The 27,302-nt window shown below is 33.6% G+C and overlaps 8 protein-coding genes across 8 annotated transcripts; 4 read left to right on the top strand and 4 right to left on the bottom strand.

The window, feature by feature from the left end:
• Window positions 1-337: 337 nt before the first annotated feature.
• DFA_05641 (condensin-2 complex subunit D3) lies at window positions 338-7,911 on the top strand (the record flags this gene model as incomplete). The annotated part of the gene is made up of 12 exons (XM_004361302.1): window positions 338-467; window positions 562-640; window positions 743-2,336; window positions 2,410-3,013; window positions 3,079-3,212; window positions 3,276-3,854; window positions 3,925-4,321; window positions 4,525-4,587; window positions 4,659-5,345; window positions 5,862-6,895; window positions 6,968-7,439; window positions 7,505-7,911. 12 exons carry the CDS (start codon window positions 338-340, stop codon window positions 7,909-7,911), a joined length of 6,180 nt encoding a protein of 2,059 aa, XP_004361359.1.
• Window positions 7,912-8,044: 133 nt separating this feature from the next.
• idhA (isocitrate dehydrogenase) lies at window positions 8,045-9,405 on the bottom strand (the record flags this gene model as incomplete). Its single annotated transcript, XM_004361303.1, has 4 exons — window positions 8,045-8,419; window positions 8,513-8,749; window positions 8,833-9,201; window positions 9,376-9,405. 4 exons carry the CDS (start codon window positions 9,403-9,405, stop codon window positions 8,045-8,047), a joined length of 1,011 nt encoding a protein of 336 aa, XP_004361360.1.
• A 317-nt stretch (window positions 9,406-9,722) lies between these two features.
• DFA_05643 (uncharacterized protein) lies at window positions 9,723-15,161 on the bottom strand (the record flags this gene model as incomplete). The annotated part of the gene is made up of 3 exons (XM_004361304.1): window positions 9,723-10,425; window positions 10,471-15,059; window positions 15,132-15,161. 3 exons carry the CDS (start codon window positions 15,159-15,161, stop codon window positions 9,723-9,725), a joined length of 5,322 nt encoding a protein of 1,773 aa, XP_004361361.1.
• A 1,432-nt stretch (window positions 15,162-16,593) lies between these two features.
• On the top strand, window positions 16,594-20,423 carry DFA_05644 (membrane aminopeptidase H11-4; the record flags this gene model as incomplete). Its single annotated transcript, XM_004361305.1, has 12 exons — window positions 16,594-16,888; window positions 16,963-17,075; window positions 17,147-17,380; window positions 17,452-17,987; window positions 18,057-18,159; window positions 18,236-18,379; window positions 18,445-18,963; window positions 19,031-19,246; window positions 19,313-19,613; window positions 19,678-19,898; window positions 19,972-20,244; window positions 20,313-20,423. 12 exons carry the CDS (start codon window positions 16,594-16,596, stop codon window positions 20,421-20,423), a joined length of 3,066 nt encoding a protein of 1,021 aa, XP_004361362.1.
• Window positions 20,424-20,588: 165 nt separating this feature from the next.
• On the bottom strand, window positions 20,589-22,820 carry DFA_05645 (uncharacterized protein; the record flags this gene model as incomplete). The annotated part of the gene is made up of 3 exons (XM_004361306.1): window positions 20,589-21,133; window positions 21,205-22,464; window positions 22,535-22,820. 3 exons carry the CDS (start codon window positions 22,818-22,820, stop codon window positions 20,589-20,591), a joined length of 2,091 nt encoding a protein of 696 aa, XP_004361363.1.
• Window positions 22,821-23,232: 412 nt separating this feature from the next.
• On the bottom strand, window positions 23,233-23,982 carry DFA_05646 (uncharacterized protein; the record flags this gene model as incomplete). The annotated part of the gene is made up of 1 exon (XM_004361307.1): window positions 23,233-23,982. The coding sequence occupies one exon, from the start codon at window positions 23,980-23,982 to the stop codon at window positions 23,233-23,235; it is 750 nt and encodes a 249-aa protein (XP_004361364.1).
• A 448-nt stretch (window positions 23,983-24,430) lies between these two features.
• DFA_05647 (uncharacterized protein) lies at window positions 24,431-25,391 on the top strand (the record flags this gene model as incomplete). Its single annotated transcript, XM_004361308.1, has 3 exons — window positions 24,431-24,469; window positions 24,550-25,021; window positions 25,096-25,391. The coding sequence occupies 3 exons, from the start codon at window positions 24,431-24,433 to the stop codon at window positions 25,389-25,391; spliced, it is 807 nt and encodes a 268-aa protein (XP_004361365.1).
• A 257-nt stretch (window positions 25,392-25,648) lies between these two features.
• Window positions 25,649-27,269, top strand: DFA_05648 (uncharacterized protein; the record flags this gene model as incomplete). The annotated part of the gene is made up of 3 exons (XM_004361309.1): window positions 25,649-25,781; window positions 25,891-26,271; window positions 26,359-27,269. The coding sequence occupies 3 exons, from the start codon at window positions 25,649-25,651 to the stop codon at window positions 27,267-27,269; spliced, it is 1,425 nt and encodes a 474-aa protein (XP_004361366.1).
• Between the last annotated feature and the right edge of the window lie 33 nt (window positions 27,270-27,302).

The following is a 27,302-nucleotide window of genomic DNA, read 5'->3' on the forward strand; positions in this document are numbered from 1 at the left end:
ATTGGCACAATTGTGATGGCAGCATGAGTAACATCTTTGTATGTGGATTAAATTGGTGATTCACCAATTTGGGTGCTCTCTGTGCTTTGGACAAAGTATTTTCTAGCTCTAAAAAAAAAAGGTATTAATAACAGTAGATATATAAATTATAATTATTAAAGTGGCCTTTGGTTTCTTGAAAGGGTTGTACTAATTGCTTTTTTGTCGAGTCAAAACAAAAAAAAAAAAACAAAAAAAAAGGAGGGTAATTTAAATTTTCTCCGAAGACATTGAAAATGAACCTAACTCGACATAGAAAATTAATTCAATATTTAGATAGATAAGATTACCAAATGAAATGAAAGAATTTATTATACCAGTAGATTATGATCAATTAGCAACACCTTCAGATATATTCTTTAGTGTTAGATCAAAGGTTGAAGATGTCACTAAACTTAATCCAACTACTCAATTATCAAAATTAGATGGTATAGTGTTATCATTGTCTTAACTGTACAGTAACTCATTATAGAGTTTAGTATTAACTTTTCACATTCACATAATATATCTATTTATTTATAGACATTCAAGAAAGAATTAAAAAGGATTCATTAGAAATATTAAATAATAGTAATTTTGATTTGTTATATGCATTTATAGGGTAACTATTCAATAATCAATATATATATATATATAAATATATACCTCGATTAATCATCATTTCATTAACAATTAATCTTAATCTTCTTTCTATATTCTTTAGAAAATGTTTAAAAACAAACAAAGATATTAGAAATATAGTACTTAAAATAATACAAGGAGGTTTACAAGGATTATCAATTGCCATTCAAAAGGTTATATCAATTACACCACAACAACAAACAGATGATCATGACCGTTACAACAATCAATTGTTACAGGTTAGAAGTGCATTAAAGATCTATGTCTACTTTTTACACATTCTTGTAAAGACTCAATTGGAGAGAAGTCCACCAGAGGCTGCGGACGGTGCACAATCATCATCACAAACCCCTGCCAAACAAGGTGCAAAGAGAAAGAAAAAGGGGTCATCGGCAGCAGAAGAAGAGTTGTGGGATTCTGATCAGAATCGTGAACGTCTCATACAATACTTGTACGAGGCATTTGAAAAGGATTTGACAAGATTATGGCCAATGACACGTCCTGATGAAGAGATGCTTTCATTGGTACAAAGAGTGTTGTTTAGCATGTTGGAGAAACAAGAGAATATCAAGACTGCGTCGATTAGAATATCAATCTATTCATTTATTGTATTATTGGTCAAAAACTATGAGTTTCACATGACAACAGACGTGATTAGTGCACTCTGTCGTCAACCACTCCTCGCCAACCATCTTCCCGATCTCTATGCAGATATTGTCGAAAAGGTGCCACTCCGAACCAATCTTGTCAATCTCATCCTCACAGAGGTTGGCAGACAGGTCGAGACTGAAACCAAGGAACTCAAGAGTTTGTTAGAGTTTGTTCCAAAGTTGGCCGAGAAAATACCAAAGTACATTGTTCCACAATGGAGTGTTCTGATGATGTATCTCAACAACCAAAACTACTCTGTCAGAAATTGTGTCATTGAATCACTCGACTTTATGATTGCCGAAGGATTCGATACGAGAAAGGGCAATGGTAGCATGAAGAGAAACAAGACAAGAGATGACCTCTTTGACGCACTCATTCAAAGACATCTCGATATCAATGGGTACTGTCGTTCAAAGGCACTGCAATCGTTGACCAGTCTTGTCACCAAGCACAAGATGCCCATAAGAATGACCAATGACATTGTAGAGGTTGCCATCGATCGTATCAAAGACAGTTCATCAAATGTTCGTAGTAGTGCCCTCAAACTACTCACATGTATCATTTACGAGAGTCCATATGCTCCCAATATCACCAAAAAAAGATTCGTCAATCTCATCAATATTTTGGCAGAAATCTCTGACGATCTACAAAAACAAAACAAAGATAGATTGGCAACTTTGGATATCGAAGAAAATGAATTTGAAAATTCTCAAGATGGTGTTAGAAAAGAGGAAAAAGAAAAAGAGGATAAAGATGATGATGACGAAGAAGAGGATGAAGATGAAGATGGAAAGAAAAAGAAGAAGAAAAAAGACAAACAAGATGATGAAGAAATGGATATAGACCAAGATGATGACGATGTTGAAAAGAAGAAAAAGAAAAAAAAGGATGATGATGATGATAGTGATGATGGTTATGATGAAAATGGGAAATTGAAAAAAGAAGATATTGGTCTTGATAAAACTCTAAAAAAGCAAAAACAAAGTATTATTTTTAATTTTACACAAACTTCTGAATCTTTACAAGTATGTATAAAAAAAAAAAATCAAAAAGAAATAGAAAAAAAACCAACTAATCATTTATTTCTTTTTCTTCTAGTTACCAATGGAAAAGGTAAAACTATTTTTAAAGGAATTTTTAAGCACAAGTGGAGCTGAACTCGAAGAATTATTAAAGAAATCAAAATTACAAATTTTGAGTTGGTTGGATCAAGGAAAACAATGGTGTTTTGGTGCTGTTAGATGTATAGAACTAGTCGAATCTTCAATGGAAACGATTTCAGAGTTATTGGGAAGTACAACCATCAAAGATATTGAAGAGGCTGTCAACTTTTTCCAAGTTGGTTATGTCGCTGGTTTAGAATGTCTTAGAACTGAAGGTCTATCCAAAATGCTCCTTTTGATTCAACACGAAAATCCAGCCATCAAGAATTGTGTTTCCAATTGTTTTGGTCAACTATTGCTTCATCCACCATCCGAGAATGAACCTACCCAGGCCGCTAGAGTACCCTATGAAATTGCTAAAAATCTCATAGACATTTCAATCAACAAAACTTTGGGTGAATTAACTTCCTTGGAGGATATTCTCTTTGAATTGGTCAGAGAAAGGACCAAGGAGACAAAAGAAAATGGCAAAGTGGTAGTTGATAAAATTAAACATTTTATTCATGATAATGTTGTTAAATCACTTTGGGATATTTTTGGTATGAAGAGAAAAAGAAAAGGAAAATAATAATAATATTAATATCAAGATTTTATTTTATTTTAGAGGGAAAAGTTACATTATATAGAAGTACTTTAGATAAAAGAGGAGCTATTTTAGTTTTATCAATGATTGGTAAAGAACGTAATACAATTTTTGGTGATAAAATTAAAATATTGATTTCAAAAGGATTAGATTCTGTAAGTATAGATAGAGACAACCAACTAAATAAGTTATATTAATATTTTTAATTTATTTTTTAGGGAGATATGTTTTGTTTAAAATATTCATGTATTTGTTTACAAAAAATGAGAAAAAATACAATCACTGATCCAAGATTGGATAACCAAAATACGCTTTACAAGGAATTATTCACAAAATTGACCAATTTGGTTCTAGCCGAACCAAAGAATCAAAATGGATGGGTCATGTTTGCAGAACAAGCAATCAATGCAATCTATTCACTCAGTAGTTTGCCCGATGAATACATGATGACTATTTTAACAAAAATGTCAGATGCAGTCACCAAAGACTCAACCGTTTCATTGGCTTCAAGATTCTTTTTTGTCATTGGTCATATTACCATCAAACATTTGGTCTATATTGATGAAGTCATATCAAGAGTAACACTCGAACGTATACAGAAAAAGGAAAAGGAAAAGGCTGCAAAGAGCGAAAAGAGTGAAATGGATAAGGAATTGGAAAATATTCAAGGTGGTGATACAGATGATGGTGATGAATTCCTTCAACCAAGAGCTCAAAAAGAATTAATTTCTCAAAGTACTTTAATTGGTGCACTGAGTGAAATTATTGTTACCATTTGTAGATCTTTTGATGATTTGGTATGACAAGAGATTGATAATCAAAGAGTTTAAAAAAAAAAAAACTAATAGTTGTATTTATTTTTTATAGGATGATGATGAAGATTTACGTTGTTCTGCAGTATTGGCTTTTTGTAAAATAATGTTGGTCGATGAAGACTTTTGTAGAAATCATCTTCCAACGTTGATTGATATCTTGGAGAAATGTAAATCACATCGACTTCGATCGAATATTGTCATCTGTTTGGGTGATATGACTATTCGTTTCCCAAATTTACTTGGAGAATATACAACAAAGATCTATGGACAATTGGACAATGTTGATCCACTGTCAAGAAAGGACGCCCTCATGGTTTTAATGCATCTTATCCTCGCAAATATGTTAAAGTTTAAGGCACAAGCATCAAATATCGCAATTTGTACGCAAGATCCTGATCCGGTCATTAGAAATTATGCTTCATCCTTTTTCCGTAAAATTGATCCAGATGGTAAAGTATCTCTGAAATTTTAAAAGAAAAGAAAATAACTATATTTATTGTATCATTAACCATTTTTCTCTCTCTTTTTTTTTTTATGATTATTATAGTTATATACAATCATTTACCAGAAATTATATCAAATCTAAATGATAATGTAAAATTAAAACCAAAACAAATTAGATCCATTTTTGAATACCTGTTATCATTTATAGAAAAAGAAAAAAAGAATGAAAATATTGTAGAGAAACTTTGTATTAGATTTAAAGATTCCAAAAGTATGTCAAACAAAAAAAAAATATTAAATGAAGAGTTTCACTAACTGGATTCTGTTCTTTTTTTTTTTTAGCAACTGGAGAATCACAAAATATTGCATTTTGTTTACAATTATTAAAGTATAATGAAAAATCGTTACGTACTTTATTAGACAAGTACAAAATCTATCAAGACAAATTGGCAGATGACGAGACTTATGGTTTTATGATTGCCATTATAGCAAAGGTAAAGAGAGCTCATCCACAAAGATCGGGTGAAATGAAACAGTTGCTCTATGAATTGGAACAAAAGTTTAATATCAAATCCAATGAAGACGAAGATGGAAACCCAATCGATCGTGAACAAAATGTTTCTCCCACTAAACCAAAACCTGGCAAACCAAAAGCAGCTGCAAGAAAGAAAGGTGCAGCCTCTAAAAAGAAAAAAGATGCGTCTAGCGATGAAGAAGAGGACAATGACAATGATAGCGATGATGGAATGGATGTGGACACTCCCAAAAAACCAGCTAGAACACCGAGAAAGGCCGCTGCCACGAAAAAGGTCATTGACGACGACTCTGACGATTCAGATTCAGATTCACCATCACCATCAGACTCTGGCTCTGGATCAGAAAGCTCAGACGAGTCTATGGAAGACCTATCCCCAAAAAAACCAGCTCCTGCAAAGTCTAAAAAGAAACCAGCAGCCAAACCAGCCTCAAAACCCACCAGCAAAAAAAGAGCAGCCAGTAAAAAAGTAGCCGAGTCTAGTAGCGATGAAAGTGAATCCGATGACAACTCTGATTAGCCTATTAATAAAATAAAATCGCGAACGTTTTTTTTTGTTTTGAAAAAATATCGGTGCCCGAGCTCCTTTGCAATGGGGAGGTAAAAGACTTTGATTTTTAACAAAATCGAGCGTCCCTGAGTGTCGTTTCGATTTTGTTAAAGCTCGAGCTTAAATTCAGCCTTTAACCTTAGGATTTCGAATAATCCGTGTTGAATTGAGTGAGCACTTGAAGCCATTGCTCTCTCTCTCTTATTGTTTCTTTCTCTTCCTTTAAAACGATTAAAAAAAAAAAGAAGAAGAATCTTTATCATTCTTCTTTTAAAGTATTGTGGTCCTCATTTGATCAACTTCATCATCTTTTATTCTCTTTACAATCCCCAATCACTATCAGATACACAGTGTTTTATCTTTTTTTTTTTTTTTTTGAATAATCACCCAACAAAAAAACAGAACCATAAAGATGAATACACTATTTCACTATTATTTATAATCATTGCTATATGTGTAGTACCATCATATCAACAATTTGCAACTCACACTTGGTCAGGCAACGCTGGTGACAACAATTTTATGAATGGTGCTAATTGGATTCCTATAACAGCAGCACCGAATGCAAACTTTAACATTATCATCGGTTTTGGTACGTCAATCTATCTTGACGGTAATGTACAAGTCAACTCGCTCACAATCTCACAGGCCTCTAGTAATACACCTGTAAACTTTGAAATCCGTGGAGGTTCAAAACTGACGACACAACAGGTCAATGTCATAGCTGGAACTCTCACTGTCAACGGAGCAACAGTTGTTTCAAACGACTTTTATGCCAGCAGCACTGGAAATACTGTTCTCCTTGGACAAGCTTCTCTTGTAATCCCCAATATTTGGGCCAACGGCACCTCTGTTGTAACGACAGCCGGACAAGCTAGCATCAATACCACCTTGGCCACTTTTTCACAGAGTGCAACCTTTAATGCTTCCTCGTCTACCCAATTCAACGGTGATTTAAAGATGACTCAAACCAGTCTGTTCAAGGTTGTAGGTCCAGGTGCAACATTTACTGCTCCATCACTCGTTACCTATGACTCTGCAGTGGTGACCACTCAGGAATCTGCCATTTTGTTAAACAAATTCGATGCCTACTCTACCCAAACCTCTGTATTCAACCAATCCATTGTTACTATCGATGGAGACATGTCAGTAAGCTCCCAGTCATCACTCACATTCCAAAGCCAATCCATCTTTACCATCATGAATGCAGATGCATTGACAACTTCCATTTCAGGTCCAGTCAAATTCCTCCAATCCCGATTCGATATTGCCAACACATCTTATGTCCCAGTATTGGCTGCAAACATTACCGGTGTTGCCTCTGAAATCAATATCTGGGGTACCATTAAAATTGCAACCAATGTTAGATTCGATTGCGCAAGTTGCAACATTACAACCAATGATGAAGGATATATCAGATTTGAAATGAATTCACGTACCAATTGGACAAACACTCAATTTATTAATAATGCTAAAGTTTTCGTTGCTGCCAAGGTAATTATAAAATATTTATCTATATCTTTGAAAATATTAACTTTATTTATTTATTTATTTATTTATTTTTAGATGCTAATGCCATTTGGAAATAATATTTTAAATACAGGATATCTTGATTATTGTGCCGATATTTTTATTGATTCTGTCAATAATACCGTCGCTGATACCAACACTTCACACATTATTACCAATACAGGACAATGGATTTGTTACACACCAATGCACAATATCATGAGTGCTCCATTCCTCAATCAAGGTGAAATCAAGATGACACGTGGAAATGTGACATTTAACAAGTTGAGACAAGAATCTGGAAGTATCGGTCTACTCAACGGTATGCTCTTTTCAAACAATACTATTGAAATCTTGGATGGTCTTTTGTATGGATCAGGTAGAATTTATGGTAATGTCAGCAACTCTGGTCAAATCTTTAATATCACAGATATCAATAATCCAGTTTCATCTATTATTCTTACTGGTTCATTGAATCATACTGGTTCAATTGGTATTATTATTACCAATACTACAAACTTTTCATCTTGTATGTAAATTAATTTAATTACAAAGGTATATTTATTTATTTATAAATAATTAATTTAAATGTAGTAAATATTACACAAAATTTAATTGTATCAAATGGAACATTAACAATCAAGATTAATCAAGATGTTGCAAATGGAACTGAAATTAATTTGATGCAATACAGTCAAATGGAGGGAAGCTTTTCAAAGATTAATATTGTTACCTATGACCCAGCAACTGGACAAGAAAAAGAAGCAGACGAATGTAAATATACTACTAAGGATAATGGTCCATCCTTTTCTTTGCTTATTGGCAATGACGAATGTTCAGATATAGGTGATGACAAAAAAGTTCCAAAAGCATTGATTATCGGTTTGGTTGTTGGTATTGTAGGTGCTGCCTTATTGGTTGCCCTACTAGTTGCCAATCGTACTAGAATTAGATTATTTTCAAAGAAAACCTATAATATTCGTATGGGTTCTAAAAAATAAATCAAACAATATTCAATTATTATTATTATTATTTTAAATTATATATAAGTATTATTATTCTCTGTGTCAATTATTATTTATTATTATTATTTTCTGTGGCCTATCTTTTCATTATTATTATTTGTTTTTTTTTTTAGAGCTTTGAAATGACAGCATCAGTAAAGTCCTTGGTACCAGAGTTACCTCCCAAATCCTTGGTGGTAGCCTTACCTTCGGCGATGGTGGTAAGGATGGCAGATTCGATACGTTGAGCATGTTCGTTGAAACCGAGATGACGCAACATCATAATACCAGAGAGCAAGAGGGCAGTTGGGTTAGCCTTTCCTTGACCGGCAATATCTGGGGCGGTACCGTGGACGGCTTCAAAGATGGCAGCGCCATTCTCACCGATATTTCCAGATGGGGTCAAACCCAAACCACCAATCAAACCAGCACACAAATCACTGACAATATCACCATAGAGATTTGGTAAAACCATAACGTCGAGCTTTGATGGGTTGAGAACCAACTACGAAAAATGGGAAGGAAACAAATTTGATTAGTTAACTATGTCATATTCTTCTTTTACCTTTCTATCTATCTATCTATCTATTGTACATACTTGCATACAGTTGTTATCAACAACCATTTCTTCATATTTAATAGTTGGGTAACGAGTTGAAACTTCACGACAGGTCTTGACAAACAAACCATCAGATTGCTTCATAATGTTAGCCTTGTGAACACAGGTAACCTTTTGACGGTTATTGGCCAAAGCATATTGGAAAGCATAGTTGGCAACTCTTGCGGAAGCTTCCTTGGTAATGACCTTGATACTTTGGGCTACACCCTTGACTGGCTAAAAATAGGAATTAAAAAAAAAATATTAATACTAGTCCCAAGTTTGTTGTAGGTTTTCATATCGTTCCTGTCTGTACATACCATATTTTCGATACCTGAATATTCACCTTCAGTGTTTTCTCTAATGACAACAGTGTTTACGTCATCATAACGAGTCTTGAAACCTGGAATAGAAAGACATGGACGAACGTTGGCGTAGAGGTTGAAAGTCTTTCTGAGGGCAAGGTTGAGAGATTGATGACCAGTTCCAATTGGAGTACCCAATGGACCCTTCAAACCAACCTTATTTCTGTGAATCGATGCAATGACTTCGTCAGAAACACCAGTTTGGGCATTGACGTTAACGGTTTCCCATTCAATTGGTGCCTTGGCAGCTGCAAAGATAATCTTGACAGCATCTGAAATCTCTGGACCAATACCATCACCTGGAATTAAAGTAACCTTTACCTTCTATATAAATTATATATTATAAATGTTAAAATATATTGATTAATCATTATATGTTTTGTATGATATGATGTTCTATATGTGGTCATATTGTATTGTTGGTTGTGCCATGATGATGAGTAAGTTATGTCTCTTTGTATAATGATCGAAAAAGTGCTGTATACTATCTAAATCTACAATGACATCTTGTTGCTGTCCTTGTTTCATTCATTCGTTCATCAACCAACTAATTACACCACTATATATGATCGATCATAAATGTTTTCTCTTTCTCTCTCTCTAATTTACATTTGCGGTGGAGTATTGTCTAATAGAGATATTAGATAATGATCTGACAGCTGATTTGAACATCTTTGACTATTCTATATTGAGATAATATATAATCGAAAAGGGGTGTATAATGTTTGAAATTAACGACACGAATGAATGAGTGATCAAAAACGAAAAAAAAAAAAAAAAAAAAAAAAAGAAAAAGCTTTGCAAGTAAATTAATTTATTGTCAGTTTCTTTGCAACAAGATCTTGCTATTGAATCTCTTTTAATTCTATAGACGGGTTTCTGTTTTCGGTCATCGATGGTGAATTATTACTATTATTATTACTATTCTTATTCTTTCCATTGCTACCATTGCTACCACCACTACTACCAACTCCAACAACATTATTATTATTACTGTTGTTACCAAAAGATAAAGCAGATGATATGGATGAAGAGATGATGGCTTTTGATTTTTCCCATGGAGAAAGATTGTAGGCATAGAGAATACCAAGTGCAGGTATAATCTCTGTTATTACCAATCCGACAAATGAAAAGGTAATGTCTGACAACTCGGTGGCCACCAATATGAGAACAAAGAAACAATGCAAGACAAACCCTATCGAAGAGGTAATCGTAACGACATAGATCTTGCGTTGTGTGTCGCTTACAGCATCCGAGGAATTCTTGTTTCCCTTGGTTTGGTGGTCCCTAAACACTTTCATCATGTTAAAAATGTTGATACCGAGATAAAAGAATGCACCACCAATAATGAGCGAGATCACTGCCTGAAAGACTGCATAGACAATGGATACAATCTTTTGAGGTGGTGTTGTTTGGAGAGTGTGGAGATACCGTCCACCACAATTGTTGGTGGGTACTTCTGCCACTGTGAAATGGAATACCAAGACAATGATGATGAATAGGATGTAGAGCACTACATTGACGCTACCAATCATGAGTGATATACGCCTACGGAAATTAGATCTTCTCGTATTACCATTAATGATAATATACCAGAGTACAATGATAATGGTAAATGATGAAAAGTAGATAAAAGTAGGCAACACGACGAGAATATAGTCTGCAACGGCCGAGTTTTGGAGGGTACCAGATGGTAACACGAAAAAGTAGACCGCCCGAATAATGATAAACGTTGTGACAGTCAAGACCAACAAATGAACGAGCTTGAATGATTTGGCGAGTACCAGTCGATCACGCAACGCTCCAATACCAAGCTGGAATACTCCCCACACTCCACACAACAAGAAAAGCACGGCCAATGCGTAGACCAGTTTTGTGGCATTCTTGTCAAATGGTTTGTAGGTTTCACTCTTGTAATTATCCACACGCACAATGGCAAAGTAAGTGTCATGAGCACTAACATTTTCAAATCTTGCACAAATCATCTTTACTCCATTTCTTTGTGTATCAGATATAATTTGGGTAATCATTTCTAATGGAACCAATATATTATTATTATTATTATTATTATTATTATTATTATTATTATTATTATTATTATTGTCTTTAATGAATGCAAAATCGTATATGGGATACATATCTAAATCTACAAACCCATCTTCTTCTTCATCTTGTTCACTAATATCATCAAGACAGACTATAAATGATTGAGCACCATTTGAATTGATTTTGATACCATCTGATATGATTGTACCGACAACAGCTCCATTTTGATTATAAATGGCAAATTCTGGTGGTTTGGTATATGATACAAAGTTGGAGGAGAGTGTTTGAACGGTTGTAGATTTGTATAGTTGATGACTGACCATACTGACGAGTACACTTGCACAAAAGTAGGGAACTGACTCTATTGTGAAATTAATTCGACCATAACTAAATTCAAATGCAGATTCTTCCAATGCGCATGGGTTGCTCTCACCTAGCAACAATGAAGAAGATGAAAAACAAGAATCACCTCTCTTTTCATTACTGCAACTACATGCTATTGATTCGAGGTTGTCTTGAATACGTTCGACTCTGCACAATGACGATGATCTAAGTGCTTCGGATATACCAAATTGATGAGAGATGAGTATTTTGGAGGCAAAGTTTTCAAAAGAGAGGACTGGACGCATGGCAGAGGGTGTTATAAATTGTGGTGATGATTTCCAACCAGTGACCGAGACATACTTTCCCGGGATCCAATGGGCATTGGTCCATTTAAATTTGTTGGTCCATTGGTTGAGAGTCGATTTACATGAATCACATTGTTGACGTGTCATTTGATTGAATCGATAATTCAATCCTATAAAGGTTATATATTCAGTGACGATTTTACATCCCATCTGTGATGTACATTGTTGTGCCGATTGAGATGGTGTCCACCATTGATAGACAACCGAACCATTTGATAATTGTTCGCATTGTTGTCGTGTTGTTATGTTGGGTGTAGATAGGTAACACCCATTTGGTGAATCATTTTCAGTTAAAATATCACATGATGGAAGATATGATAACGGATTGAGAGCACGTTGATTACGAACACACTTTCCTCTATAGTCTAGGTAGTTTTTGTTTCCAGTTTGACTTTGTTGAAAGAAATAATTGTCTGAACATTCACCTCCATTGTTTAGACAATCTTGTTTGTTGGCACAAGGTATTTCTTGAATGGTACATATGTTGTTGATGGATGGGTTGGTGCCATACGGACTGTAACATTCCGATATGTCATATTGTTGACATGTCACCCATACATCTGTGCAAGTTGATTGATTTGCATTCAATTGAACTTGACAATATCCAATCTCTTGGTTCCAAACTTGACCAATAGTACTTGTACAAATAGATTCCAGAGTGATTGTTGGGTTGATACAAATACCATCACCAAGATGTGTAACACATTTCATACCACATGACTGATCACATATTCCCAAAAGATTTTCACAATCTTGTTGTGACACACCATATCTATACTCTCCATTGGCCAATATACAGATAAACTGATCGATAGTACAATTACTTTGATCCAATTCCTTGATGTTGTAACATTCCTGTTGGTCTTGACAATACGAACAGAATCCTCCAAATGCTTGGCAATCTACTTGTGAGAGTGGACCTTGCACCGTGCAGTACTGTCCATTTAGAGTACAGTTGGAGTGATAGTCAAATTTACTATAACGATATGAATTTTGTGCTTGGAATCGATAGTCCATTGCTACATCGTGAATCGTTAGACACGCTTGATCATAGCAATCTGGCATTGGATAGGATTTATCGAAAATGATCTTTGATTCACCTTGAAGATTGACACCATGCAACAAATGGAAATGGCGAAAAGACAAACCATTATCAGATACCAAATCGAGTGCACAATCATTTAATTTGAAAAGGTCGTAGAGGGGATTGATAAATTCAATCGACAATGGGTCTTGACCTGGCAAATCGAATTCAACCTTTAGGAAATACGATGAAGTGACTGGTGATTGATCCAATACACATGCAATATAATCCATATCTTGATATTCTATTGGTAATTCACAATGTCTTGAGAATTGATTGCAATTACCAATAGCTGTTGTTATATTATTGTTGTCAAGACGTAGATACTTTAGCAAGCAATCTGAATCCTCTGAACAAACAGTTGGAGAAGAGTAAATTTCTTGTTTACAGTTGGCAAGAGCATTTGAAATATTGAATTTAAATTGTTTGATTTCATGGTATGGTAGTTGACATGCGCCATTGTCTACATCTTGAATGGATTGAAAGTAATCAGAGAGAATGGATTGTGTGCACTGTGGCGAGTGACACTGATCTGATACCTTGTCACTGTTTGCATTTGTAAATATGGTACGAGTATGTTCGACTGGATGTGGCTCACAACATTGGAAAAATAACAGAGCAGCATTGCAACAAGGGTCTAGAAGAACCCTTGGATCAGACTCGTTGTAGGGATAGCTCACCACCTGAACAGAAACCTTTTGATTGGTGGTTTCTGCCATCTGGTAGGCTTGGTTTGAACAACCTGTCCAACCATCACGAAATGTCAACACATCAATCTGGTATCGTAACGAAGCAACCTCTATAAAATCTTTGGTTTGATACATTTGTTGTTGTGTTGTGTCTATGAGATTGGTAACCGCGAGGAATTCTGTATAGTCACATGTTGGTGTCTTAATATCAAACTTGTATGTACCTGTTAAAGGGGTTCCACTAGCATCGACCAATACATTGGTAAACTCTAATATAGCGTTGCTTGCAATCGTATCAAAACTATAGTATTCATAGGTATGTTGCCACGACGATGAAAGTGCAATGTTGATTTGATAGGCTGCCGATTTAAATGGATTGTTTGTTTCATTGAGATTGATGACTCCATAGAACCCGTAATTAGACATTTCATCGACGAAAAAGTTGGGGATGGGCCAGACAGGGTTACTGTATTGTCGGGGATAGTTCATAAAGAACATACTAGAGCTTGACCAGGTTGCAGACTCGAGTGGATAGGTACTACTACTGAGAAAGATACGACTTGTCCCTTGTATTTCGTATGTACCAGCAAGAGGGTTGGTCGATGAGAAGTTGAATAACGCGAGGTTGGTATGGTGACGTGTGACGGTACAGAGAAAGCCTGATGATTCATAGGCATTGATCTCAATGTACAAAGAGGTTGGTTGGTTAAATGTGGCGACAATATAATCGTCGCTCGATTGATACCCTTTCCACTTGTAACTTGTTGGTGGGTATACATCTGACATGTAGATATCCATGTCACCATCGATTGCTGGACATGCTACTGTCACAGTTTGTGGTTGGTCTACAACATAACTATAAAATGAACTTGTACCAGCCGACAAATATCCAAACAAAGAATCACCAGAATTGGTGCATTGATATCCACTTGTAATATTTGTACATGCTGGTGGTTGGATAGAAGAGGGTTCAGGTACTTGTCCAGAATAAATGATTATATTGAATTGAATAAACTTGGAAACAGGTTCAATGGTGATAAAGTATGTATTGTTGGTCCAGCTTGTAGTACTGACAAATGGAGGTATATTATCGGTTGGACATATATTGATTCTTGTATTAAACCGTACTCCTTCTGTCACGATTCTACGTGGTACTGCAGTTGGGTCGATTCGAGAATACACTCTGTACTCTCCCATCTCTGGCATTGCATAGATTAGTATACCCTGACAAATCAATGCATCTGCCTTTAATCTTAGCTCCAAACTACCATCATTCAAATCTCTTGAAAATGTGTACCATTGATTAGTTTGAATCTCTTCCCAAGTATTTGTTGTTGATGACGGTGGACAATAGAGATATTGTGTAGTAGTATTTGTTTCAATGTCAAACGTTGAATAGGTGGATGGACAAACAACACCAGGACAATTAGTTGCACCACCAACAGGTTGACCACAACCAATCTTTGATGCATAGTCACATGTACAATCGACAGTTGCAATGGGACAAGTAAAATTAGGACATGCCACTGAATGATAGGTGTAAAGATCCTGGTCAAATTCAAAGTCACCTACTGCAAATTCAAAATCTACTCCAATAACATTGGTTTTCTTGTAAATGATATCTTTTTTTAATATATTTATAGATATTGTTATTAAAACTAAACAAGATAAAATCTAAAGAAAGAGATATAAAAAAAGATTAATAAAAGGGTTCTTATTCTTTAGGATAGATGTAAATGTACATACAAATAATATAGATTTATAATTTGAAATCATTATTACAATGAGGAGATTCTATTCTTTATCAAATCTCCTCTTTTCTTTTCTTTTTGTATATCTTTCTCTCGAGTTAAATGATAGGCAAGGTTTAACTTTGTATGATCTTCAGAAGCCGTCTATGACCGAGTTTGTTGTCTTGACATTGTTCATGAAGAAGAACCTATCATCAGCAGTGCATTAAGTCGGCCTACCATCTTTTGTTGAACCACCAGATCTGGTGTCTATGAAGATTGTTCTAAGGTGTGCAAACAGCACAAACAAACGAAGTGGAACATGAAAGGACACTAAATATCTATAAATAACAGCAAACCTTCATCTTCTTATTTGTATTATCTATGGATAACTTGTATGAATGATGATTGAAAAGTTGTGGGTTGCAAGTGACTTATCTTTTTTTTTTTATTATATTTTATTTTCTACTTTGGTTTGACTTCCCGCTTCTTTCAGAGTTCGGGACAAACGCAAACCGAAGTGGCATAGTTCGCCAACAAGATCAAAAAATTTAATTAATTTAATTTTTCGTATTTAGCGAAGGAATGCATAATTATGAACACACCAAAATATTTTGTATCACATAGAAGAACAACAAACAAAACAACCTTTACAGATAGATAGATAGATAGATATTTTTTGTTGGTTGTTGTATAAGTTGGATAGTTTGTTATATTAAGATAATAGTCAACAATACAACAAGTTAGCAGGTGTGAGGTTATTATTGGTTTTTGGTAGAATACATCTCCTCCGACAATAAAATACTAGATAGATAGATAAAATAAAATAATCAAATCAACAACACACACAACGTAGTTGCACTTCCTTCTTCCTTCTTCCTTCTTCCTCTTCTTCTCCTTCTTCTTCTTTTCTGTTGTTCTGGTTTTGTTGCAACAACACCATTATTAGCAATACGCACAGTTAACAGATAGATACACGATATATACACCCGAGGTGGTTTTCAACAACACGCACACACATCAACAAAAACACAACTGACACCATCAGCATTCTGGTATAAAAAAAAGTAAATAGTCCCTACCCACCCCACCCTCACTGTTTATACTTCTGTTTATTATTATTATTATTTTATCATTACCCATGATTGAAATGATATCAGTTATTATTTATATTTTATTATCTATGTTGTGTATCACATGTGATGATACATATATATCAGGCATACATACACATACATAGACATAGAGATAGATAGATACATAGTCAGTTACATCATTTATATATATTTGGGTCACTTGTTCTATCTATCAATTTATCTATTTTATGAACTCATATATTTTATAAACTAACTAAAATAATAATTCAATTTATTAATCATCTTTCCTTTCTTTTCCTTTATTTAAATTTTTTTTTTTTTTTATAATCTAATCTATAAATCTATTTATCTATCTTTCAATCCAATCAAGTGAAAAAGGAAATGAGAAATCTTCAACACATTCAATTGAAAGAGATTGATGATGATGATGAAGATTTCGAGCGTGATGGAGACGACATTAAACCAAGAAAAAAGACATACAAGTTGAATGAAGATGTCGACGATGAAGACCGTTATGTCCGTGGTGGTGGCTCTGGTAAAATGCATATTGGCAAGCTATCATCGCTATGGCACACAATGACTGCCACTAATTTTAGAAAATCTGTCCTTCTTTTGTTTTCTATCCTTTGTATTTTGGCTGTTACCATTACCTTGTCATTTACTACAAGACATTCTGGTATGAAAAAGAAATCAAAAAAAAATATTTATTTCTGGAACGTTAATTATTTATTTTAATTTTATCCATTTTAGATTTAAAGATTCCAAGTATTGCACTTTATTCCGATATTAGATTGCCAACATGGATTAAACCAATTCATTATTTGGTTTATATGAAGGCTGATATTCAAAATTTAATTTCATCTGTATGTAAAATATAATTATAATTTATTCTAAACTATTTCTAACTGTATATTCGATTTGATATATTTTTTAGGGAACGGTTGTAGCAACTTTAAATATAAGTCAAAGTCATAATTTTATAGTTGTTCATGGAGAAGATTTAAATTTAACAAGTGCTCATATCAATGCTATTGACTCTGTAGATACATCTTATCCAACATCTTATAATTATCCATCTTCATCATTACAATCTACATCGATTACCTATGATGCAAATAATACCTATTATATTATTGAATTTAGTGATGAATTATCAAAAAATATCAAGGTACTTGTTACTCTAATTAATCATAATTTGGTGATATTTCTAACATTCTATTTGTTTTTTTTTTAATTTAGGGAGGAAATCAATTTTTTAATTTATATTTATCATTTAATTCAACACTAAGTGATAACAAATTATCTGGGCTTTATTTATCAAAGTATACTGATCCAGATGGAAAAGAAAGATTAGTAGCCAATACACAATTTGAGCCAAGTGATGCTCGTGAAGCTTTCCCATGTTTTGACGAACCAATCATGAAAGCAAATTGGACTATTTGGTTGGATGGTGATTCGGGATATCAAACTCTATCCAATATGCCCATGAAATCTGCAGAACCAGTTTCCGGTAGTGACAGAAATCTATTCAAATTTGATACATCACCTCCAATGTCTACCTATTTGGTTGCTATGATTTTCCATCAATTTGAAAAGGTTGAAAACACTGTACTAGTCAATGGAAGAAATGTTACCGTTCGTGTTTGGGCTCAAAGTGCATTGATGGATTCAACAGCCTATCCATTACAAATTGCATCAGACTCGTTAACTTATTATACCAAATATTTTAATATTGATTATCCAATTTCAAAAATGGATTTAGTTGGTATTCCAGAGTATGTAAAACAAATCACTTTATATTACTTTGTATTGATTTATTTTATTTTATTTTTTAATTTATTTAGTTTTGCTGCAGGAGCAATGGAATTATGGGGATGTATTACATTTAGAGAAGTTGATTTATTCTATAATCCAAAAACTTCAACTATGGATAATAAGCAAAGAGTCGTAAGTTTAAAAAGAATATATTATTTATTTTTATTCATGTTGATTGATTAATTTTAATTTTTAATTTAATTTCAAGTCTGAAGTTATTGCACATGAAATTGCTCATCAATGGTTTGGTGATTTAGTTACAATGGCATGGTGGAATGATCTTTGGTTAAATGAAGGGTTTGCAACTTTTATGTCTTATAAATGTTTGGCCGCAATTTGTCCAGAATTTGATGTAAGTTTAAAATATCAAAATATACCAACCATTTCTTTACCTTACTTATTTAATTTAATTTTTAGAGTAAAAATGATTATTTAACATTAATTAAACAAGAAGGTTTGGAAATGGATTCAAAATTATCAACACATGCCATTTCAAACAATTTTACAAAGGTTATAGATATTGAAGCATCATTTGACTCTGTCACCTATAACAAGGGATCGAGTGTTTTATTCATGTTGGAATCAATTCTTCAAGATGGTGACACTGATTACTTCCAAAAGGGTATTCAACAATACTTGACCAAGTTTAGTTACTCGAATGCACAAACATTTGATCTATGGGCTTCTCTTTATCATGCCTTGCCAGATGATATACAAAAAACCATCAATGTCTCAAAGATTATGGAAAAATGGGTAAAGACACCAGGTTATCCATACCTAAAGGTTGGAAATGCCTCTCCAACTCAATTGCAAGTGTCTCAACATAGATTCCTTGATGATCTCACTTCCAATGTCTCTACCACTCAACTTTGGGATATCCCAATTTCAATTCAAGATGGTTGTTCAATCTCAAATTCATTTAAAATCTTTTCATCTGTAAGTTAAATAAGAAAAACAAAGAGAGAAACAATGACGTTAATATTTTTTATCTTTTAATTTTTAGAAAAATGAAATTATAGATTATAATCCAAATTGTAATTTTACTATATTTAATTATAATGGTACTATTTTCAATCGTATTCTTTATGATGAACCATTATTTAAAAATATTACCAATCAATTAAATTCTCAAGACAATGAAATCAATCAACAAGCCATGATCACATTCTTTGATGATTCATTTAGTTTTATTAAAAATGGTTTATTAAATACAAGCAAAGTATGTAGTAGTAAATTAATAGTCCTACTGTAAATTATTAATTCAATTTACCTTTTTATTTTTTAGACATTGGAGATTGCAAGAATTCTTAGTGATAGAAATATTACAAATCCAACCATGTGGAAAACTGTAATGGGTGGATTGGACTTTATTAATCATAGAATGCGTCTTCAAGAATGTTATCCATTTTTTGTTAAATTTGGAGGTGACTTGTTAAACAATGCTCTCGCAGTTGTTGATGTATACAATATTCCAGCGAATGAAACTTATATGCAAACCATTACAAGAAAAACTTTAATTCGTTATGGAAATTCCTACAGCAAGGATGATGTTATTGAATATCTAAGAAATTATTGGTTAGAGAATAGTATGAATTAAAACAAAAATGTCAAGGCATATTGATTGTTTATTAACCCTTTTTTTTTTTGTAGAATCCCAACCAGAAAATATTGATCCAAATATTAGAGCTACTCTTTATGCATCAATTATATCTCATGGTGGTAATAATATATTGGATCAAGAGTATAAATGGGTACTTTCAAGATACTTGGATCCAAATACTAAAATGAATGAAAGAATTGATGCTATGGGTGCTTTGGCATCTGCCAGACAACCTTATTTAATTCAAAAAACTTTAAATTTATTATATAATGTAAGAAGATAGATAGAAAGATGAAAAAAAATATTTTTACCTATATATTTATTAATTAATTTTTTTTCAACAGAAACAATTTAGAACACAAGATATTGGTAGTATATTTAGACAATTATCAATTAATCAATATGCCTACCTTACAACATGGGAATGGATGAAGAATAATTATGATTTCCTCTTGAATGATTTAAAGGTTCAACCATCAACCTTGGCTAGTTATTACAAGTTCTTCTCAGAGTTTTTCGATCAAGTTTCAGACTATGAAGATTTTGAAAAGTTCATGTCTGACAAGAAAGATGTTTTCCCAGTTAGAACTATTCAACTTGCTCTTGATCAAATTCAAGTATGTATAAAATCAAAAATAACTTATTTTCCACATTTTATTAACTTTTTTTTTCTATTACTTTAAAGAATAATATTGATTGGATTGAATCAAATTCTCAAGATATTTGTTATTGGCTTTATCAAAATGTTCAAGTTCAACAAGATGGTATTGTAATATCTGGAAAGATTGGTATTTAAAAAACAAAAATAGAATAAAACAAAACAAAATAAAATAAAAGATTAATCTTAAAACAAAATTAAATTAAACCACAGTCAATTCTTCATGGTCAATGCAACGGCAGCCTCCATCGAAACGACATTGACGGCTGTGTAAAATGTTAACAATTTAATTTATTAATTAATTTATTTGTGAGGAACAAATAAAGTAAATAAATTGACCATTGGCTTCTCAATGGTTAAATGTATGGTAAAAGCAGATGCAATGGCAACTACCAAATTTCCAATAAATGAATATGTATATTCAGTCCAAGAATAATGGAATACCAATGTTGAACTAAATACACGAACCATAATAACAATTGGATGTACAAGATAAATTGAATAGGTTAATTTAGAGAAACTCTTCCAAATAGGAATTTCTAATATCCATTTCAAAAATCCACCATGACCATAAAATGTTGCCAAAATGAAACCTGAAAATGCCATTGTAAAAGATGTTCTAGAGAAACCACCATAGAAACCATTACCCACATTTGACCATGGATTCAAGAAATAGAAATAAGGAAGATAGGATAGGAAAAATGTGGTAATAAATGAAACAATGTAAATTGAATATCTAAACCATTTCTTTTCATACAAGGTAGCAGTCTTTGGTTCTAAATATAAAAATGCTACTCCCATACCAACTAAATATGGTCCATATCTATTCCATGGTTTTTGATAAACATCTAAAAATAGAAAAAAAATAGAAATATATAAATATTATTATTATTTCTTCCTCCTTTTTGTTTCATCTTACCTGTAATAAAACTACCAGATTCTAAAAATCCATTTGTAAATAAGAATAAAGGTTCAAGATTATTGTCAATGGAAACCCAAGTGGTGAAAATTAAAGTAAAGGCAAGAAGGATGAAAATGATTGACCAAGCCAATACTTTACTCTTTCGATAGGCAATGACAATAAATGGTGCGAATAAATAGAATTGCATATCATTTGCCAAGTACCACGCCCAAGAAAAACACTCGCCAGACATTGTACTTGTAAGATTGTTGATGTACAATAGGTTGGTCCACCATCTCTGCTGACACATTGGATTGACGACCGAGTTGTAGAGATAGTAGGCAGGTCCATAACCAAGGAGCGGTCCAACATGCCAGAAAAAGAAGATGAGGAAAAAGTAGATTGGAGAAAGACGAACCACACGATGTATCATGTACATGGCCCACAATCCAGGGCTTCCATATGTACCCATCGTCTCTTTTCCAGCCTGTCTATATTTGTTGAGTTGATTAATGAGTGAATAGCAAACAAGGAATCCAGAGAGTGTAAAGAAAATGTCAACCGCATACTCTCCAGAAGGTATTGCTTGGAATGCAAAGCCTTGTTTGATAGTATCAACCAAATAGCCAGCGTTATCATATCCAATCGATGCATTGAATAGAATAGTGTGTCCTAGAATAACCCACATGGTAGAGAATGTACGTACACCATCCAAAGCATCGAAATACTTTTTCGTACTTGACCCACCAACAAATGAATTGTAATTCTTTTTCAACGAAAAGCATAATAATGCTTTCATTGCCATTGGTGGTCTATCAAACATATTGTTTATACTTCTTTCATTGTTTAGTAGTGATTGGTATGGGTTATTGTTGTTGTCATCGTCGTAGTTGATAGAGTTGAGTACAGTTTTCTTGGTTTCTGCTTGTCGTATGTGAATGTAGTGGTCTAAAAGACTGGCAATCAAACAAGTAGCAGCAATTATACACGATAGTACAATCATGACATATGATCCAGTAGTGTATTCTCGAACGGTGCGATCATCCTGTGTATAACAATGAACCACTGCAACACCTTGTTGCACCGACAATGAATAGGATGGTACCAAATTGGCAACATCCTCTTCCGAACAAGATGCAGGATAACATACACCAATAAAGTATGTCAATCCCATATACTCATTTTGATATAAACAATAGGTTGATACATTCATTGGCAACTCTAAACATTCTTGATAGTTTCCAAAATCCCACATTGATTTACCTGTAAATGATAATACTAATAAAAAGAAACAAGTATGTTAATATATATTTTATTAATTATAATGTAGTATATTAATTCGACTTACAAGCAGTTGCATTTGGGTATGATAATCCCAATATAGAGGTCATATCACTTTGACATTGTGTAGAGATGTTTGATGAAGCTGTCAAACCAATGATTGATTTAGATTCTAGTGATCGTTGGAATATATTAACATCTTGTGCTTGTATATTATTGTATAGGTCTGATGGATGATTCTTGTTGTTTAAATATTTGATTTGATTATTTAATAGATGATTGTTTTGTGTAAACGACACTGATACAAAACAAACAATGAACAAAAGTAACACAACCACTTGTGTTTGTTTCATTTTTTTTTTTTGTTGATACAAATAATATATAAAACACAGATATATAAAATAGTATAATAACTATGGTATGTAGTGTATCGTCAATCAAAGTACCATCATTACCTTGAGAGCCATCGCTCGTCTTTCGGGTCGACAAAGAAATCAAAGATATTTGAAAAATCAATGTTGTGATCATCTACTCAAAGGTCAGCATAGACAATGTCGACAACAACAAACACATCATCTTTGTATTCTTCTTTAATTAAAACAATTATATTATATTTCTTTTTATTTAGAATACATCTATATTTTTAAGAAGAGAACACTAAAACGATATGTTTAACCAAATTTGGAAACAATATGATGGTGGTTGATAATATCCAATAAATAACATGTTGTTGATAGACTAGACTAGACCAGACTATACTTGACTCTATAGAGAATAGAACAATGAAACAACAAGGAGAACTAGATTGAGGAAGACAAATGGATTGGTGGCTCTTGCATCACCAGTGGTAGAAGTGGTGGTGGTGCTAGTGGTTTGGGAGGTTGTCGATGCAGCAGTGGTAGAGCTGTTGGTACCCTTATGTCCGGTAGTGCTACCAGTGGTTGTGGTGGTAGTAGCAGCAGCGGTAGTTGGACGTGAAGTGGTGGTGGCACCATTGGTGAATGGACTAGCAGTAGTAGAGGTTTGGACGTTGGTAGTCGATGGAGTAGCTGGAACAAAGACAAGTGGTCCAGAGAAGGTCTTGGTAGAATCACGAGCACTCAATGTGAAATGATCGGTCGAGCCATTCTTCATGGTCGATGCAACAGCGGCTTCCATCGAGGCGACATTGACGGCTGTGCTTGGAACTTGGAAGACTCTGAAGTTGGGGAGAGCTGGTGTCTCAAATCCAACAATACCACCAAAAGTCAAAGGAAAGCCTGTCTTTGGAGTGGCAGAGCCTTGGCCTGGAACAAAGTCAACGATCACAGTGATATCATTTTCAATACCAGAAGTCAAGGTCATTCTAATGTCAGACGAGATGGAATAAGAGCCAGCAGTGCTACCCTTGGCAATAATAATTCTACCACCGTCACCATTGTTATTGAAACCACCTTGATAGGTGTATTGGCCAACACAATTGCCAATAATAGCAACCAATAATGTAAAGATAATGGTAAACGATGATTGATTCATTGTATTGGTATAGATATAATTATCAATTAAATTATTAAATTATTTAGTATAGGTAGGTAGATAGATAATTAATTATTGTTATTTGTTATTTGTTTGTTTGATGATATTATTCTTACCTTTTTACCTCTTATTTATAGTTGTTTGTTGGGACGATAAATTATATTAAAGTATTAATTACCCAGGTATGATATCATATGATGGATGACATGCTAATAATACTGTCACTACTTTAATTATTCACCAATCAACTATGATGGGTGTTCATTCACACCTCTCTCTCTCCCTCAACCCACTTGCAAGATAGATTATTGTCAAAAAAGTAGAAAAAGACAAAACTAAAAAAGTATTATGTGGGTTGTCCCTAGAAAAGAAAAGTACTTGGAGAAAAAAAAATAAAAAATACAATCAAACAACTAATAATAATAATCATAATAATAATAATAATATAATGAGAGAATGGGAATCTAAAATTACTCTTCTAAAAGAGGTATGTTACTTTATAGTATTCTAGGAATGTAGTTTAAGGTAAAACTAATAATACACTTTTGTTTGTTAATAATATTATAGATTCATTTAAATTCAAATAGAAGAGATGATGATGAAAGTGATAGGGTGGAAATTGAACCACCATACATCATTGCAAAAGGTGTAACGATGAAGAAGTTTTTAGAGAGACGAGAGAGGGATTTACTTGGACATCTAAAGAACACTAAACTAGCATTTGTCAATGGTGATGTATTAGTTTATGAATTGGAAAACTCTGAAGCTAGGGCAATACTAACTGGTTGGTTTTCAGGATGGATAACTAAAAGTCACGTAGACCCATTTATCCAAATCACTGGAAGTACTGATATAATTATTTCACCCAATATTGTAAGACAACCAGACAACTCTTTTAGACCTAGAGGAGGAAAAGAAGGTCCCTTTCCAAGGTCCAGCACAATGGTAGTCGAAGTTGGTTATTTACAATCACTACAATCACTTCAAGATAAAGCCATCCAATATCTCGGTGTAGCTACAGAAATTCAAATTGTTTTATGTATATCACTTTGGCCAAGAAAAGAAGAAAAAGAGATCGCCAACTTAACAACAATAACACCTATCAAATGGTAGCACTCCTCTATGATAGATCACATTCTGTCAATCACCCACAAACTGTTATTTCTTTTGGTACCTCTCCTCTTAATTACACCAATCAAAATATTATTAATAGTTGGTACAACCCTCCAACAACAACACCAACACCATCACCATCACCATCACAATCAACAAATGACAATACATGTATACTTGAAATCCCAACATCATCTTTATTCCATGGAGTAGTTCATCAACTAGAAGGTATTCCAGTCACCATCCCATTAAATCTGTTGCAACTTAGAAGTGAATTGAATGATATTCAATTTTAAAAAGAAAGAAAATAAAATAAAAAAAGGTGTTTATTCTTATTCTTATTCATTCTTGTTCTTTTTTTTAGAGCTGCAGTTTGAAGAATCATTACCGAAATACGGTGATGATATTTTTCGATGATATTTTTCAAATTGCAACAACTGAAACGATCATGACAAAAACGCAACAATACGTCATTCAATTCGATACAAAGTTTGATTACTTGTAGTTAGTAGTAGTAACAGAGAGAGAGAGAGAACAAACAGTAGAGATAATCATGATAAATAATGAAGTTTTAGTGTCTACCATCAAGACTGCACCAAAGGTAGTGTTGGAAATGTTGACAAAGTTGTCGTTTAGTCAAAAGGTATTAATGGGTGCTACTACTGCCACTTTTGTCAGTGTTGGAGGTATGTAAAAGTAGTAGTAAAAGTTATTATTTAGTAGTTAGTAGTTAGTAGTACAGTTATTTATTATTTAAACACTCTTTACTTGTATATATATATTTAAATATTTTAGTTGCATCTGAAATATTAAGTCCACTTGGTAGAAAGATTGAAAGTGTAGATGATTATAAACAAATTTTAGATGAGACCAACTATAGATTGTCCAATCTTCAATCATCTGAAGAGTTGAATGACCTCGACTTTGAAACATTGGAAGATTTGTCCAATACAATGGCAAACAGCAAGTACTTTACACTTGCCATGGAAGACAAGATCGACACCATCTGTTCGATCCTTCTCAGATTCTTGTTGGTCGTATTTCAAATTACCCAACAAGTCGAAGCTGCCACTCAAGAAGAAGCACAACAAATCCATTACGATTACTTAAACTCTATCACTGAACATCCATTTATATTAAGTATTCGTAGTATGATTGATTCTATCATTAAATTTTGTATGTACCAAAAAATATTTAAAACACATGTCATATGATAATAGTCTCCTAACTTTCTTTTCTTTTCTTTCTTTTTTTACTTTTTAGCATCAAGAGATACATTATTTAGTGAAATTATAGATTATGTTGGTAATATTTCATTACTTCATATCCGATTCATCTATATCGATATGATTGCAAAGGGTGTCGTTATAAAAGGAGCTAAAAACTTGGTCGATCCACTCAGAGTATTAGAATTCTTGTCGGTGACTGGTTCGCTTGGCACCCATTTCCTCGGATTCGATCATATCAGACACGCCGTTAATATGGTGGCCAACGTTGTCTATGACATGGGACACATTGTCAAATCCAACGGTGACTTGGTACAAATCCCAGAAGAGGTAATGGAAGCAACCAAGCAAATGTCAGGCATGAGATATCGCAAGTACATTCCATCAAGACTATACAGAAACAAAGAGTCGGTCGTCACTGATATACTCGTTTCATCACTCGTCCTCTGTACCGGTGCTGCACCTCTAAAGTCGGTTTTAATCTCTAGCTTTTTGTTGACTAGCAAGAATTCCGTCTGCGAAGACACCTATGAAAAGTTAAATAATCCAGTTGGCAGAGTATTCTTTATGGCCTTTTTACCCGCCGCTCTCATGTGTTCACTTGTTGTAACCACCAAGAGCATCAAGAGTGCGTTGGCAGCTGCCTCTATTGCTGTTTCTGTCTTTGGTGTCGAATGGTTGGCCTATAAATACGGTCCAAAGAAATTCTTTTCACTGTGTATGATGGATCTTTACTCTTATGATCTTGCTCGTATATCAAGAGCTTCTCAAATGGATGCTGAACAACAAGCTCAAGATGATGAAGTTGAACAAGATGAAGTCGCTCAAGTTAGCAGAGAAAAGGGTCAAGCCAAGATTGTTGAAATTATTCAAGAAGAAGATGAACAAGAAAATGAACAAGAACAACAAGTTGAACAAGATAGAGAACAAGTTGAACAAAAGGAATAAATTAAATAAATAAATAAATAAATAAATTAATAA

This window comes from Cavenderia fasciculata (assembly GCF_000203815.1).
Source record: "Cavenderia fasciculata unplaced genomic scaffold Scf_Dfasci-G-o-80e12.f1-5, whole genome shotgun sequence".
NCBI classification, from domain to species: Eukaryota; Evosea; class Eumycetozoa; order Acytosteliales; family Cavenderiaceae; genus Cavenderia; species Cavenderia fasciculata.